Below are 15,454 nucleotides of genomic sequence, written 5' to 3' on the forward strand. Positions count from 1 at the left end.
CGTGGGTCAATACATGAGCGGGGCACAGAAAGGGATGGGCAAGAATACCAGAGGCGCAAAACACCAGCTACTGGCAGACCAAGCAGTCAGCCGAGACTGCAGGACCAGACTGACCAACCTGTGCACTGCCTGGATTGATTACAAGAAGGCCTATGACTCAATGCCCCACACCTGGATCCTGGAATGCCTAGAACTATATAAGATCAACAGGACCCTGAGAGCCTTCATCAGGAACTCAATGGGGATGTGGCGGACAACACTGGAGGCCAACCTCAAGCCCATAGCACAAGTCACCATCAAGTGCGGGATCTACCAAGGAGATGCTCTGTCCCCACTGCTGTTCTGCATAGGCCTGAACCCCCTCAGTGAGATAATTGACAAGACTGGCTACGGATACCGACTACGGAATGGAGCAGTTGTCAGCCACCTCCTGTACATGGATGACATCAAGCTGTATGCCAAGAGTGAATGAGACATCGATTCATTGATCCACACCACCAGGATATACAGCAATGACATTGGAATGTCGTTCGGGCTGGAGAAGTGCAGTTGGATGGTAACAAAGAGAGGGAAGGTAGTCAGAACTGAGGGGATCAAACTACCAGAAGGCAACATTGCAGACATAGAGGACAGTTACAAGTACCTGGAGATCCCATAGGCGAATGGGAACCATGACGAGGCTGCTAGGAAAGCTGCAACCACCAAGTACCTGCAGAGGGTCAGGCAAGTCCTGAGGAGTGAGCTGAACGGTAAGAACAAGATCTGGGCTATCAACACCTATGCCCTGCCTGTGATCAGGTAGCTGGGGTAATAGGCTGGCCAAAGGAGGAGATAGAAGCCACTGACATCAAGACAAGATAGTTCCTTACCATGCATGGAGGGTTTCACCCCAAGTCCAGCACTCTGAGGCTGTACGCTAAGCGGAAGGAAGGGCGCCGGGGACTGGTGAGTGTCAGCACCACAGTCCAGGATGAGACAAGGAACATCCACGAATACATCATGAAGATGGCCCCAACTGACAGTGTGCTCAGTGAATACCTCAGGCAGCAGAAACCCAAGAAAGTGGAGGAAGGCAAGGAACCATCATGGAAGGACAGGCCCCTGCACGGTATGTACCACCGGCAGATAGAGAAGGTGGCTGATATCCAGAAATCCTGGACAAAGCTGGACTGAAAGACAGCACGGAAGCACTAATCATGGCAGCACAGGAACAAGCACTAAGCACAAGATCCATTGAGGCTGGGGTCTATCACACCAGGCAAGACCCCAGGTGCAGGCTGTGTAAAGATGCTCCAGAGACAATCCAGCACATAATAGCAGGGTGTAAGATGCTAGCAGGCAAGGCATACATGGAACGCCCACAGGACTTCCAGATACAGACGGACAAAATGGTGGTGGCTAAACAACCGGACATAGTGGTGGTAGACAAACATGAGAAGACGGCCGTAGTGATCGATGTAGCGTTTCCGAATGACAGCAACATCAGGAAGGAGGAACACGAGAAGTTCGAGAAATACCAAGGGCTCAGAGAAGAGCTCGAGAAGATGTGGAGGGTGAAGGTGATGGTGGTCCCAGTGGTAATCAGAGCACTAGGTGCAGTGACTCCCAAGCTAGGTGAGTGGCTCCAGCAGATCCCGGGAACAACAGTGGAGATCTCTGTCCAGAAGAGCGCAGTCCCGGAAACAGCTAAGATACTGCGCAGGAACCTCAAGCTCCCAGGCCTCTGGTAGAGGACCCGAGCTTGAAGGATTGACTGCCCACAGGGGCGAGTGGGGAATTGTTATTTTTTTTAATATGTGTGTGTGTTTATATATATACATATATATATACAAACATATATATAACTGTAGCAAGTGTATATATATATATATATATATATATATATATATATATATATATATATATGTGTGTGTGTGTGTGTGTGTGTGTGTGTGTGTGTGTGTGTATACTGTAGCAAGTGTATATATATATATATATATATATATATATATATATATATATATATATATATATATATATATATATATATATATATAACAAAAAACTATATATTTATATAAAACAAAAAACAGTAACTAACTGAAAAAAAAATCTCAATCCATTTTCATTTATAAAATAAATGATCTCTCAATTTGGAACGAATCTGCTGTTGAACTTAAAATGCCTCAACAGTGACATCTGCTGATATCAGGGGGGCAGGATCTCTTCTTTCAACTGAATACACTTGCCTTTTTTTATTCATTCATTCCCTCTTAATGAGCACGGCAGTTCAAATCATGGACAAAGGGAGAATGTCCTTCCTTGCTGATCAACAACCACAACAAAAAACTGACATCAAATATGTTTAAACACATGACTAAATGTGACATTTTATCTGTTCCTTTTCAGAAGACATTTTCTTTATTAGTCCCAACACTTAGCTCAGTTTTTTTTTTATTGCTTTATTACTTTGTATAGTATGGATGGCTTTAAGGGAGGTTTTTATCAGTAGGAAAACTTGTAAAAATACAGTTAAAAGTCAAAATTTCTGCTTGTTTGTTGTGAGCAGCAGCTCAACCAAGAATTATAAATGGCTTCTCATGCACATTCAGGCCTCATTTAGACACTCTTTGCTACAGGCAGACATTTCTGCATTTCTGCCATTCAAAAACACTTTGTTTATAGTGTTATATGAAAGCCTTATTTTTATGCATTTGTTACTACTAAGGAGAACACATATGAGGTTTAAGGCCTAGACAATTTTTTATATATTTTTTTGTCTTGCACAATGGAAAATGTCTGAAAATAAAAGTGGGTATCCCTTTATCCAGCTCTTAATTTTATAAATTCTCCAACATGATGGAAATGCAGCCAGATGCTGCTCATTTTATGTTTTTGCTTGTTTTTGCTCCACAAGCTTGCACTTGGCTCTCTGTGTACCTGGCCTGTACTACTACACTTGTCTTCAGATCATCTGCCATCCTTCCTTCTTTTACATAATGGTATGATCCAAGTCTGTCTGTACATGCGATTGCTCGCATGATGTGCCAATCAAAATAGAGTCCCGCCCCTGTCTGCATGAATTCTCAGCAGGGCTGAAGATTTGGCTTCCACATACTGAGGGGCCATTAATTACTGACATAGGAAATTATCGCACGGCCCGGATATAAATGTATAGTGGGCCGTATGTTTGAGACCCCTGCAATATACAGTTTATTAATTAATGGAATAAATAGCTAGGGTATTTATATTATTGTGTTGTGTGACTTCAGGCTTCAGAGAAGTTGGCTTTCCTCTCATATGCACAGTCCTATACAGTGGGGCAAAAAAGTATTTAGTCAGCCACCGATACAATAGGCAAGCAGCTTGGTGTGAAAAAATCAACTGTGGGAGCAATCATCAGAAAATGGAAGACATACAAGACCACTGATAATCTCCCTCGATCTGGGGCTCCACGCAAGATCTCATCCCGTGGGGTCAAAATGATCATGAGAACGGTGAGCAAAGATCCCAGAACCACACGGGGGGACCTGGTGAATGACCTGCAGAGAGCTGGGACCAAAGTAACAAAGGTCACCATCAGTAACACACTACAACGGCAGGGAATCAAATCCCGCAGTGCCAGACGTGTTCCGCTGCTGAAGCCAGTGCATGTCCAGGCCCGTCTGAAGTTTGCCAGAGAGCACATGGATGATACAGCAGAGGATTGGGAGAATGTCATGTGGTCAGATGAAACCAAAGTAGAACTTTTTGGTATAAACTCAACTCGTCGTGTTTGGAGGAAGAAGAATACTGAGTTGCATCCCAAGAACACCATACCTACTGTGAAGCATGGGGGTGGAAACATCATGCTATGGGGCTGTTTTTCTGCCAAGGGGACAGGACGACTGATCCGTGTTAAGGACAGAATGAATGGGGCCATGTATTGTGAGATTTTGAGCCAAAACCTCCTTCCATCAGTGAGAACTTTGAAGATGAAACGAGGCTGGGTCTTCCAACATGACAATGATCCAAAACACACCGCCCGGGCAACAAAGGAGTGGCTCCGTAAGAAGCATTTGAAAGTCCTGGAGTGGCCTAGCCAGTCTCCAGACCTCAACCCCATAGAAAATCTGTGGCGGGAGTTGAAAGTCCGTGTTGCTCGGCGACAGCCCCAAAACATCACTGCTCTCGAGAAGATCTGCATGGAGGAATGGGCCAAAATACCAGCTACTGTGTGTGCAAACCTGGTAAAGACCTATAGTAAACGTTTGACCTCTGTTATTGCCAACAAAGGTTATGTTACACAGTATTGAGTTGTATTTTTGTTATTGACCAAATACTTATTTTCCACCCTGATTTACGAATAAATTCTTTACAAATCCTACCATGTGGATTCATGGATATTTTTTTTTTTCACATTCTGTCTCTCACAGTTGAAGTGTACCTCTGGTGCAAATTACTGACCTCTGTCATCATTTTAGGTGGGGGAACTTGCACAATCGGTGGCTGACTAAATACTTTCTTGCCCCACTGTATCTCCCTCTGGGTTATTTAAAGGGCCCATTCATCCAAATTAACAGAGCGCCCATATCTTTCATGTTACCTAAAGCTTTCTTCAGTCGTGTTGCACCGCTATTATTGTTTTATCATTAACTATTTTCATGCAGTTGAGTTGAAACCATGTCATTATTAGGTAATGTTTGCTGCAGGCAGTCCAAAAAGGACATTCAGGTAAAATGCTTCTCTAGTAGTTCTGCTATACCTGCTGCTTGAAGTTGCTGTAAGAATTCTTCTAATGCTAATAATAGAGAGTAGAGCGTCGGCCACAGCGATCCCTCCCACTGCAGTTGCAAATTCATTCAAAACAGAAGCATTAGAAATGCCGATCAGCTCACCAGCACAGAGCAGAAGCCTTTCAGCATTTTGCTGTTGTCTAGCTCAATCGTATCACTTTGACGGAGTCTATTCAGAGGTATTCATGCATCTGCCTTCAGGCTACAATGGCAGCCACTTTATAAACTGTCAGGCTGCTTGCCTCAAGCTTTCGGTTCATATTGTTTCCTTTCTTTAATAGACTTGGAGGAGTTCATCAACTCCTTCAGTGGCAAATGCAGGCACAGAATAGCAGGCTGGCCTCCTTGTCCATTTCAACCCAGGTTAATTTTTTTTTCCTTCTCATCCTGTTAGCGGCCCACAACATACATAAAAGTTGTTTCTACACACTTGCTCATGCCTGCACACAGCAAACACAAAACATTTCGCAGTCTGGGCGAAAGCAAATTCTTCAAATCAAGATATTTTTTAAAATTAAAAGACATAAATATAGGCACACAGACAAGGAAGATTAATTATATTAAAATGTCATTTTCATCAAACTCCTGTTTTGATGTAAATGTGAATATTTTGTTATGCCATCCACAGTAATAGCAGCTGAAATATGAAATTACAGCAAAATTTTGGACCGGTTTGCATGACTTTTTTTTTGATGTGCTGTAATTAGAGTTAAACACAATCAGAGAATAAATCACTACTACTGCTGAGGCTGTTCTCGTGGGTCAGGTTGTAGTAAAACCTACTAAGAATCGCATGCTGTGTTAATCAATACCTTTAGACTTCTCTCAGAACAAAGTGAAAAAAGATTTTTGTGCAAAGAGCTGCAGCAGATCCATTCACCAATCCAAGGTTACTAGCGTGTCAGAGTATGGTCCCTCATGAAGCCACAGTGTGAACAATGCTGTTTCCACCATGACCAAAGACTGTGCTAAAGATTTGGCTCGATTATTTTTATTGCAGTGATAGAGAAATGGCTGATAATCCACTTTCATTCCTATAAACAGAGTGAACATTTTCTCACCCACCAACCAAAAACACTGTTGGGCCTTTATACCCAAGTAATCTCTGTTTATTTAAGGTTGTTTTTTTAGCCAATAACTATGAATAGATGGTGTTTACTAAATGAGATTTACTTCATGAACTTATGGAGAAACCCACAGAAAAGCCACTCACCCCCAGAGAAATTAAACTTGCTAAATAATTCTTAGATGATTTCCTAATCACCCAATACAGATAATCACTTTCACACACTTTCTGCTCGTTTTTGTTTGTTTTATGTTTGTCATAAAATTTAACATTTGAAACAAAAATTAAACAGGCAGTGGGACATTAAAAGATTTCAAACCCTCTTTTCAGTATTATACTATGATCTTGTTCTTTGGATCCTCCTTTAATGCAAATCTTTTCTTTTCATGCTTAATTTCATTCATATTAATTAGGCGCAGGCCCCAACACTCACATTTAAGATAATATCTGAGGAGTCTGGGTTTTTGGAATTTTATCCTAGTTTTCCTGGGACCTTAACAATATCGAATTCCATGAATAATACAGCAACAGGATGATTGGTTTACATGTTTATATTTTTATACTGAAAAATAATAGTTAAAATTTTTACTTTGCAATAAAGCAAGAGAACTATGGCCTTGTTATTTCTTTAAATCCAGATATCTGCTTTGATATATTTTGTTGTTGTTGTTGTTGTTGCTGTTGTTGAATTGTAAACATTATTCCCCCTAAATCTCAGGGGCATCTTGTTTTTAAAGACTCACAAGCTATATGGTGTTGCTGTATTATAAAGGAAGTGATATTGCAAATCAACATGTAATCTACATTAAAACTTATCCAAGCTTAATTTTTAAGCTATTTTAATTTCAAAATAAATTCAGTGGTGCTGCAGATGGAAGAATAACCTAAAAGGCATTACAAAGCTGCTGCAGAGTATTTCTGGTCCGACTGATTTTGGCAGGGAGCGGTGTCTTTAAAGACAGCAGAGTTTAATCCTACAGCTAGCTGTGAGAGAAGCAAGGTGTAGAAAGAACATTCTCTGAATGGTCTGTTAGCATACAGCGGAAAGTTTTCCCGTGCAGCCAAATGAACCGGATTAAAGTAGATATTTCCCTTCTACACCCTGACACAGGCAGCTAACAAACCAATCAAGCACATGATATCAAATGAAGTTCTTAAACCTTGAAAAGGTGAGTGAAATCTTCAAATCTAAAAAGGCTTTTTAAGGTTTCCAAAAATGTATCTTGGCATTTAGTGTTTTCCGGCTATGAGGTATTCCACTCATTTAAAAATACATGTAAAACGTTGATCAATATAATTCATAGAATAATGACACGAGCGATACAAATTCAGAATTAGACTAGAACTATACAGCCGAGGTATAATATTTCTTTAAGGTTTCAGACTGACCAAAGTGTTAACATTGCATGATTTTGTTATAATATTGTTTGTGCAAATATTATATTGCTCTCTTTGCATTTGCACTGTGTATATCCTTTACAAATGGGTTGTTAATGGGATGCCATAGGCTTCTGACTGCCCTCATCCCAGTTTTGCCTGCTTGCTCTTTGTGGACCATTCCTCTTTTGTTGGCTGATCAGCTTCCTATTGGGTTGCCAGACAAGATCCTTGGCATTTGTCGGCAAATGAAAGAAGGATTAAGGGATGGCTACTAAACACTCCACGGCTAAGAAGTGGGCTGCTATTCTCCTATTCAAAGCCCTCTCCCAGTTCAGCAGCTCCCCTTTATATATATTTGTTTTCTCAAAGACAACATTGAGAAGTCCCCAGTTCTGCAGAAATAAAGGAAAGTCAAGCCGGCAAACATGCTTATAGTTGTTGAAAAGGAAAAGAAATCATACAATTAGCTGCACTCTAAGTACCAACAATTACAATCAAGTGTGATGTTTTCTTGGTGTAAACCTTTAAGATGTTTCATATGTTGAAAGTATTAAATTAATTTATCAACTACCTAACTTGGTGGTAACTGAAATGTCTGAAAGAAATCAGTCTCTGTTTGATGAGACTACAGAAATGGAACCAATACTCATAAATGGGAATAAGAAAATATTAGCAGATCAACTGGTGTAAAAATAGGTATTCTTCTCTGATGTTCTGTAGAACCTGTGGATCCTTCTGCTGGTCACTGAATTTGATTCATCCACATTATCATTGTCATCAGCAGTAATTCAGTATTATCATTCATCATCAAAGCAAGCTGCGACAAACAAAATTAATTTCTGGGCACATGATACATCTGAACGTCTGTTATACAGAGCATTAGACTGATTATATGCAACATAACAAATTATGTGGAAAATATTCTTGTTAAATATCTCGGTGCCTATTTTTAAGGCATATTTGAACAACCAATACAATGCTCCAAAACACATGTGAATCACTCCACAAATAGTCTTCACTTTTATTGCAAATTGCAGTCTTCTTTTCACATGTAATCCTTAAATTGGATGTGAAAAATAAAACTCAGAAAATTCCTCCACATACGTAAATGAAAACATGATCACTAAAACAACTGAGAAGTCTGAAACTTTTACTGATTTACTGCTGAAAATTTTGCTTAAAGTAGATGTTATCAAAGACTGGAAATGCAAACTTGTTTAGTTATTTCTTCTGTTATCAACTGTTAAAAAACCTCTAACGGCCACTAATGAAATCTCTGCTCTCCCTGGGGCAACAACTTATATTTAGCATTGTTCATCCTTGACAACAAGCCCTGAACCTGCTTTAATCTGAAACCTTACTGTCACACATTTCTACATTAACTGACTCACTTTCTGATGTCTGTCTTTTATATGATTTAAATATTTCAGTTTTGATCTTTTCACACAGTAAGGCTATTCGAATAAAACATTCCCATGTTGCTTTCTGATTTTTCCTATTTGCTGTGTGTCTTGTGTTACTGTGCTTTATCCTGTTCCTCTGTGCGTCTGCAATGACCCAGTTTCCCCACAGGGATCTAATGCTGTCCCTGCCCACCTCCACAACCTCATCCAACTATGATTCCCTTCATTTCACATGGTGAGAGAGAGGGAGACAACTGTAATTTTAAAATGTATGTTAAATATTTATCTCTGGTTTTAAGGAAAGCAGCTATTAATTCAAGATGTGAAAACTTGATGTCATTTGTTTCCAAATAACCACAATGATTTCACTCAGACATCCCAGGAAGAGAGGCCGTCCCTCTAAACAGAGGGCTGGACAGATCCTCTCTCATATAGAAAATGGGCTTTAATTATTATACAGGCAAGCCTGAAGGCAGTGTTGGCTTCAGCTAATGTGATGAACCCTCATTGTGGCAGTGTCACTACAAATGCTACAAATAATGAAAAGCAACAGAGGATCAAAGCCTCTAAGCTCCTCACTTTGCACCAGCAGCTTCATACCTTCCTCACCTACTTTTTCCTCTGCTGTTAAAGTCTGAAACAGAGCAGAGGAAGCGTGCCCTCAGGTCTCCCTCAGGCCAGCATACCACCACAGCTTCAACAGTCAGCATTACAGTGGAACCAGCTTCTGTGAACATATGTGCCTTTTTTATACTTATAACTCATTTGTAAGGGAGTAAAATTTCCCTGTTATGACGCAAAACAACCTCTGCATCCATAATCACAGACTACTAGCATGTCTATATGTTGATTCTTTTCAAAGCTTTAGGGACAGTGTTAGCTGATTCCTAAGTCTGTGCATTCTTTTGTCCTTCAGAGGAATGATTTGCTATAAAATCAGTGCATCCTAGGAATGTTTAGTCGAGGGCTACGTGATGATGTTTATAACATCATGGTCTCACATCACTGATTTTTTACATTTTCACTAGTGATTAATTTATTTTATCACTCGCTATAAAAATTAAGACTTTTGGTTATATTGGATTTTTATATCACTTCTTATATCAGTACAATAAAGTGTTAATGTAACATACTATATTAAAATACATTTTATATTCATATGCCGTGAACAAAATTTCATCAAGGATCTTACAAAATTTTATTTACAGTACATCATTATAAACTATACATCTGATCGGTGGTAATGCTTTGATGTAATCTAGATCATTACGTAAGACAACAAATATTATCTCCACAAAGATTTGGAATCAGTGTGATGGGATTTATTTCTGATGTTTGGAAACCTTTAGTTTTATATTTAAAATTCAATACACTTTTTATATGTTCATTGTAATATTTACAATTCTTTGTTTAATTAAAATGAAATAAATTACATGTGCACTCTGCACAGCAAAATCTCCAGTGTTGAATTAACACTAGAGAGTGTATATATGGGTCTACACCTCTGAGTGTTAAATACAACACTGTTGAGTGTTAAATTAACACTTTTGACAGTGTTATATGTTTAAAAGTAACCTAGTCAGTTTTGAAGATTAACAAAGTCTAACACTGAGCAGTGCTGATTTTCTAACACTGGAAAATAACTCAAAATGTTAGAAATATTCCAGTGTTAGAAAATCAGCACTGCTCAGTGTTAGACTTTGTTAATCTTCAAAACTGACTAGGTTACTTTTAAACATATAACACTGTCAAAAGTGTTAATTTAACACTCAACAGTGTTGTATTTAACACTCAGAGGTGTGGACCCATATAGACACTCTCCAGTGTTAATTTAACACTGGAGATTTTGCTGTGTGGGATGATGCCTTCAAAATGCTATATTTAAGCATGCCAACTATTACCACAGGTCAAAGACAGAAAAGCAGCAGATCCTCACACTGACGCAAATGCCAGCAGCATTTTTGAATTTTTACCCCACGAATGACTGTGACACATCACTGTCATGATGATTTTGACTCACTACTCATTACTGCTGATACACTGCCACTGACTTCCAATCCCCTTTACATTTTGTAACACAGTTGTTAAAAATGTGAATTTTGGTGCACAACAGCAGGGGAGAAAAGAGAGGTTAATCCCAGTTTAATACAGTAATGCACAGCCCAGGACCGTGGCTGTGATGATTGTGTTATCTGCAGACAGCATTTAAGTCTCCCTCAATTTCAACCCAGGTAAAATAGCTGGAGGAAAGTGAAGGTGGAGTAGAGTAAGTGTGAATGCCCGGGGAAATTGTTATTAATAGCTGCAACTTCCCACAGACCGTGCTCTCTGCAAAGAAGCTTCCCGTCACCTCCACTGGATTTGTTTGAAGTGCTTTCTCTATCCTCACTGTGTACCTTTTTTCTTTCAACCAGGCTGGACTCTAGAGGGTTTTTTTCTACATAATGCTTATTTATATCTTTAAGACACAGCATACGCACTAAATAGCTATAAACTGTAGAAAGACAGCCTGGACAGCTGTTTAACTGGATTCCAGTCACCTCCAAGAAGCATTTTCAGTGTTTTCTACAACGTGACAGTAATTTACAGAACCAAGGCCATTACTTTGAAGCTTTGATATGTACATTTAGCAAACGTAAACAATGATCCTAACTGAAGATTAACAGTAAGTTTGTCATATATCAGTTATATGTAAATGTCAGACTATCACGTGTTCGTGTGTGTGTGTTACTTTTAAAGGTTATTTCAAATTAGGCTTTCTCATTTTATGGCGTTTTTAGCTTGCTGTAATCAGTGCTCACATATCATGTAAATAAAAAAATCATCTCATATAATTGATCAAATAAAACTGGTAAACAGTACCCTTCAATGAGTTTGTCTTAATCACTACTGCCTCTTCCATTCAACCTAAAATTCCCTCTGACTCCTGCTGAAATATGTACAGCACACCACCAAAAGTAAATATTAAAATTAAAATAATTATATATATATATTTAAAAAAATACTATCTAAACAAGGGGAGCGGAAAGCTTACAATCTCATGAATTTATGCTGCAGGCTTCACACCATGAAGTGAGCCACTGAGAGATGAAAGTGAAAAGAAATAAAAGGCTCAATTTAATCTGCTTTAAGGCCCTTCAACAGCATGTGCCTGGGACTGTGAGAGTGAGGGCTGATAGGGGATAAATATATTTCTTACCATGCCTTCCAGCTATTACACCCCTCTCCAACACAGACGCCTATTCAACAGAGGCAGGTTTCATTACCAGCTGTAATAGGCTAAGTCTTCAAATTATGAAATGCCAAGCTCGGATGACACAGAGACACTAGCTGGGCTGATCTTTTGAAGAATGTGGAAAGGGGGAGACTTGATAGCTGTTTGAAAAAAAAAATCACCAGTGAAACCAGTGGTCAGAAAGCACTGGGCCCGCTGCAGGCCTCAAGTTTAAAGAACAGACGGCCGTCCACACGCTACATTCAAACATGCTGCATCGACGTCACTTTAATAAAAATGAACTAAACAAAAGCTTCCAACCGCCATGTATACGTGTGTATATGAAAGAAATATGAAGAGGGGATATTTAACACCTTCCATTAAAATCGTACTATAACGATATATTTACTATGCCTTTTCATTTTAAAAGTTGTGAATTTAATACATGCATATATGTAATTGTGCCATTTTTGGCTAGGTTCATGTATTTATTTAGCGTTTGTTTGTTTGTAGGCTAAATGTCATTTCAGAGGAAAATTCTGCTTGAAATTGGTATCCACACACGGAGCTGACGGCCTGGCTCCTGTCGCCTGTGATCGGTATGGACATTTGTCACCGTTTAGCGTGACGGGAGCCCGCGCCAGCGCTCACCATGAATATTTAAGCGGCTCCAGGCGGGAGAAGTCATGGGGCAAAACGCCCGTTTAGACCTGATTAGCAGACAGTTAGCCGCTAGTCCTCCCGGGGCCTACCTTTGTCCCCGAGGATGCCGTCGATGCTGTGTTTCGTTTTCTTTTCTCCGTCCTCTTCCTTTTTATCGCACTCATCCTCATCTTCCTTTTTCCCAAAACGAGCGCGAAGTACACGGCTGATCGAACTCACTGCGAGCAGAAAGGCATCTTTAGCAATAACATAATAATAATAATAATAATAATAATAATAATAATAATAATAATAATAATAATAATAATAATAAGAAGAAGAAGAAGAAGAAGAAGAAGAAGAATGTTTTTATATTAAATTCACTGTTATTCTATTATTATATCATTATTATTTTATTATATTGTACTGTTATTATTTTTGTTATTACCATATTACCATTTACAACGATAGCAACAACAACAACAACAACAATAATAATAATATTAATAATAATAATAATAATATATTTTTCGTGATAACTTCCTTGATTTGAAAGTCTGTTTTTATGTATTCTTCGCGGAGGGCAAAATTCAGAGAGTAAAACTGTGAATTAAACGCCGCTTACCAGAGGAGGCCTCACCTGAAGGGACTGTGCTTCTGTCACACACCCCGTCCTTCAGTAGCTTATCCCGGATCTCCCAGCTGAACATGCCAGGGTTGTCCCGCTTGTACTCTTCAATCCTTCTCTCTACATCCGGCGTGGCTACCTGCTGCAGGTTGCCGTGAGCCACACAGAAACAAGGAGAGTGAGCTGAGCCACAGGCTACAGGCCCCGAAATCTTTCGAGTGACTTTTTAGAAAGCAGGTGGAAATATAAACTATAACAAGGCTGTGGAAGCCTACAGATAATCTACAGATTACTAACTTATCATTTAGCCTAGTGGTATTGACAGACAATTATCCGTGTCCTTTAGATCGTTTCTCTCACCCGGGGTTTGCTGCCACCTATGGCGCCGGGTCGGATGGACCCGGTCTCTTGGTAGCGACAGAGGATCTTGGACACGCAGCCGTGGGAGACACGAAGTTGGCGCGAAATGACGCAGGGCCGGATCCCGTGGTGGGCCATCTCGACTATCTTGTGTCGGATATGGTTGGGCAACGGTCGGCCGTTAATGAAGACCCCCCCTAGCTGGTTGACCCGTCCCTGGCCCAGAGGAGTAGATACTGTGGATGACACAAGGCCAGATTCGGTACAGAGCGGCTTTAAGCGCAGACTGTTGTCTGTTATTAAATAATCCAGTTTGATGACAGGCTATTTTTCTTATCAATCACACCTAATGCGAGCCCGGTGTTCTTTCAGCTATTCCCTGCCAGTATTCACTGACAGTACCACGTGTCAATTGTTTTCAAATCTCATTTGATCGCCATTAAGGGCTAACACTTCACAGTTCCACATGCCAAGCAGAGGAGGTGAAGAGCACCTGCTGCCACGTTTCACTGTTCGCCGTCACGCTGTCCAAATATTGGACTGATCCTCTGCTTCTGCCGGTGGGTGCCAATTTCCAGGCGCGCGGAACTTGAAGCAACCCAAGTGCTGTAGAGACTGTCTCTGTTTTCTCTGGAATTTCTAGTCGTTTTCAATTCGCTGACAAAGTGGTCACTGGATGATTAAGTGTGCTTGTGACCGGGGCCTTTAATATTTAACATAAGAATAATACAACGGAAATTGTATTAGCATAAGAATAATGCAACGTGAGCTTTTTGGGGGGGGGTTTGTGGGCGGGGGGGGGGAGGGGGGCACTTGCCTTTATTCATGCAATTGTGTTCAGTGCCAGTCCTTGCACACAAAGTTTACCCTGGAGTTGAGGCCTTAACTGTTAAGCACGCTGAAGGTCTTCTCACGTGCCTTTAATGTTTAATGCAGAATATTTGTTTGAATAATCTTCAAATTAGGCTCGCATTTTTTTTAGCCTCCGCAAAAAATCTACCGGAGTCTGAGAGGTTGTTCAGGGCTACTGTCAAGCTCCTACCTTCCAGAGGGAATCCAGTGCGGGGATAGTTCTGTCCGGGAGCCGGGCGCATCATTCGTGGTACCGTTCCTGGCAAAGACGACATTGTAGCATTAAAAACAACAGAAAAGAAAAGAAAAAAAGACAAGAGAAAAAAGAAAAAAGATGGACACGTTAGATGTCCGATTCAAGAGTTGATTTGTTGGTCACACGCGTTCTGAGGATAAAAAGTGGCAGTCAGATCCAGCGTGGAGTAAAAATCAAACAAACAAGCAAACAAACGAAAACGGCGGTTGGATGTTAAAATGTGAGCCCACAGCATTCAGGCACACGGGACTGCTGTGGAGCGGAGTCCTTAAAATGCTAATGTGCTCGCAGTATACAGTTGTTCTGTCTGACATCAGTTTATTTTCTCCCGGAGAAGTCCGGACCAGGCGGACTGGAGAATGGACGATTTTTCGCGAGAACCAATAGGTTCTTGGCGCTTTCTCTTATTTGAGGGGAAAAGGCTCCAACAAGTTTCAGCAGCCAATGAGAACGAAGAACGCACAAACGTACACACACACATACCAAACACACGATACACTCACACTGAAAATGCAGGCCTTAACACAGACTTAGCACATCCTCCACACCCGCACATCCGCCTGTACGTCACACTGGATGGACACAAAACACCAGCACCTGTCAAATACAGGCTACTGCAAGCCAGTGCAACTACTCTATAATGAACAGCTGCAGGCATTGACGTGTGCTGTGCTCACTCTTTCCTTTTATTTACAGCTGGGAAAAAAGAAGCTTAAAGCAGTTTGAGCCAAAAGCAGCAACACAAGCTAGTCCTCAAGGTTTGACACTTTTAGTCTTTAAGGTGAAAGTGTTTTCCATGTCTCATTTTCTGATCACGTCTTTCTAAAAGTTTGAAAAAATAAATAAAATTGTGAAGCAGTGTCTGTCCTCTGAATGATGATAATAATAATTTTAAAAAA

The 15,454-nt window shown here is 40.3% G+C and overlaps 1 protein-coding gene across 3 annotated transcripts in view; it reads right to left on the bottom strand.

The window, feature by feature from the left end:
• LOC308406966 (paired box protein Pax-7-like) overlaps positions 1–15,035 on the bottom strand; it is a 142,780-nt gene extending 127,745 nt beyond the window's left edge. For 2 of the 3 annotated variants that reach the window (XM_080898307.1, XM_080898308.1), the window contains exons 1-4: positions 14,490–15,035; positions 13,448–13,683; positions 13,085–13,229; positions 12,570–12,698 (exon numbers count right to left, since the gene is read on the bottom strand). In XM_080898307.1, coding sequence (XP_080754433.1) covers positions 12,570–12,698; positions 13,085–13,229; positions 13,448–13,683; positions 14,490–14,574 — 595 coding nt within the window. In that variant the 5' untranslated portion in view covers positions 14,575–15,035. The remainder of the gene's footprint in view (positions 1–12,569; positions 12,699–13,084; positions 13,230–13,447; positions 13,684–14,489) is intronic. The other variant, XM_080898309.1, reaches the window with a different exon arrangement.
• Positions 15,036–15,454: the final 419 nt, after the last annotated feature.

This window comes from Rhamphochromis sp. 'chilingali' (assembly GCF_963969265.1).
Source record: "Rhamphochromis sp. 'chilingali' genome assembly, chromosome: 12".
Taxonomy (NCBI): domain Eukaryota; kingdom Metazoa; phylum Chordata; class Actinopteri; order Cichliformes; family Cichlidae; genus Rhamphochromis; species Rhamphochromis sp. 'chilingali'.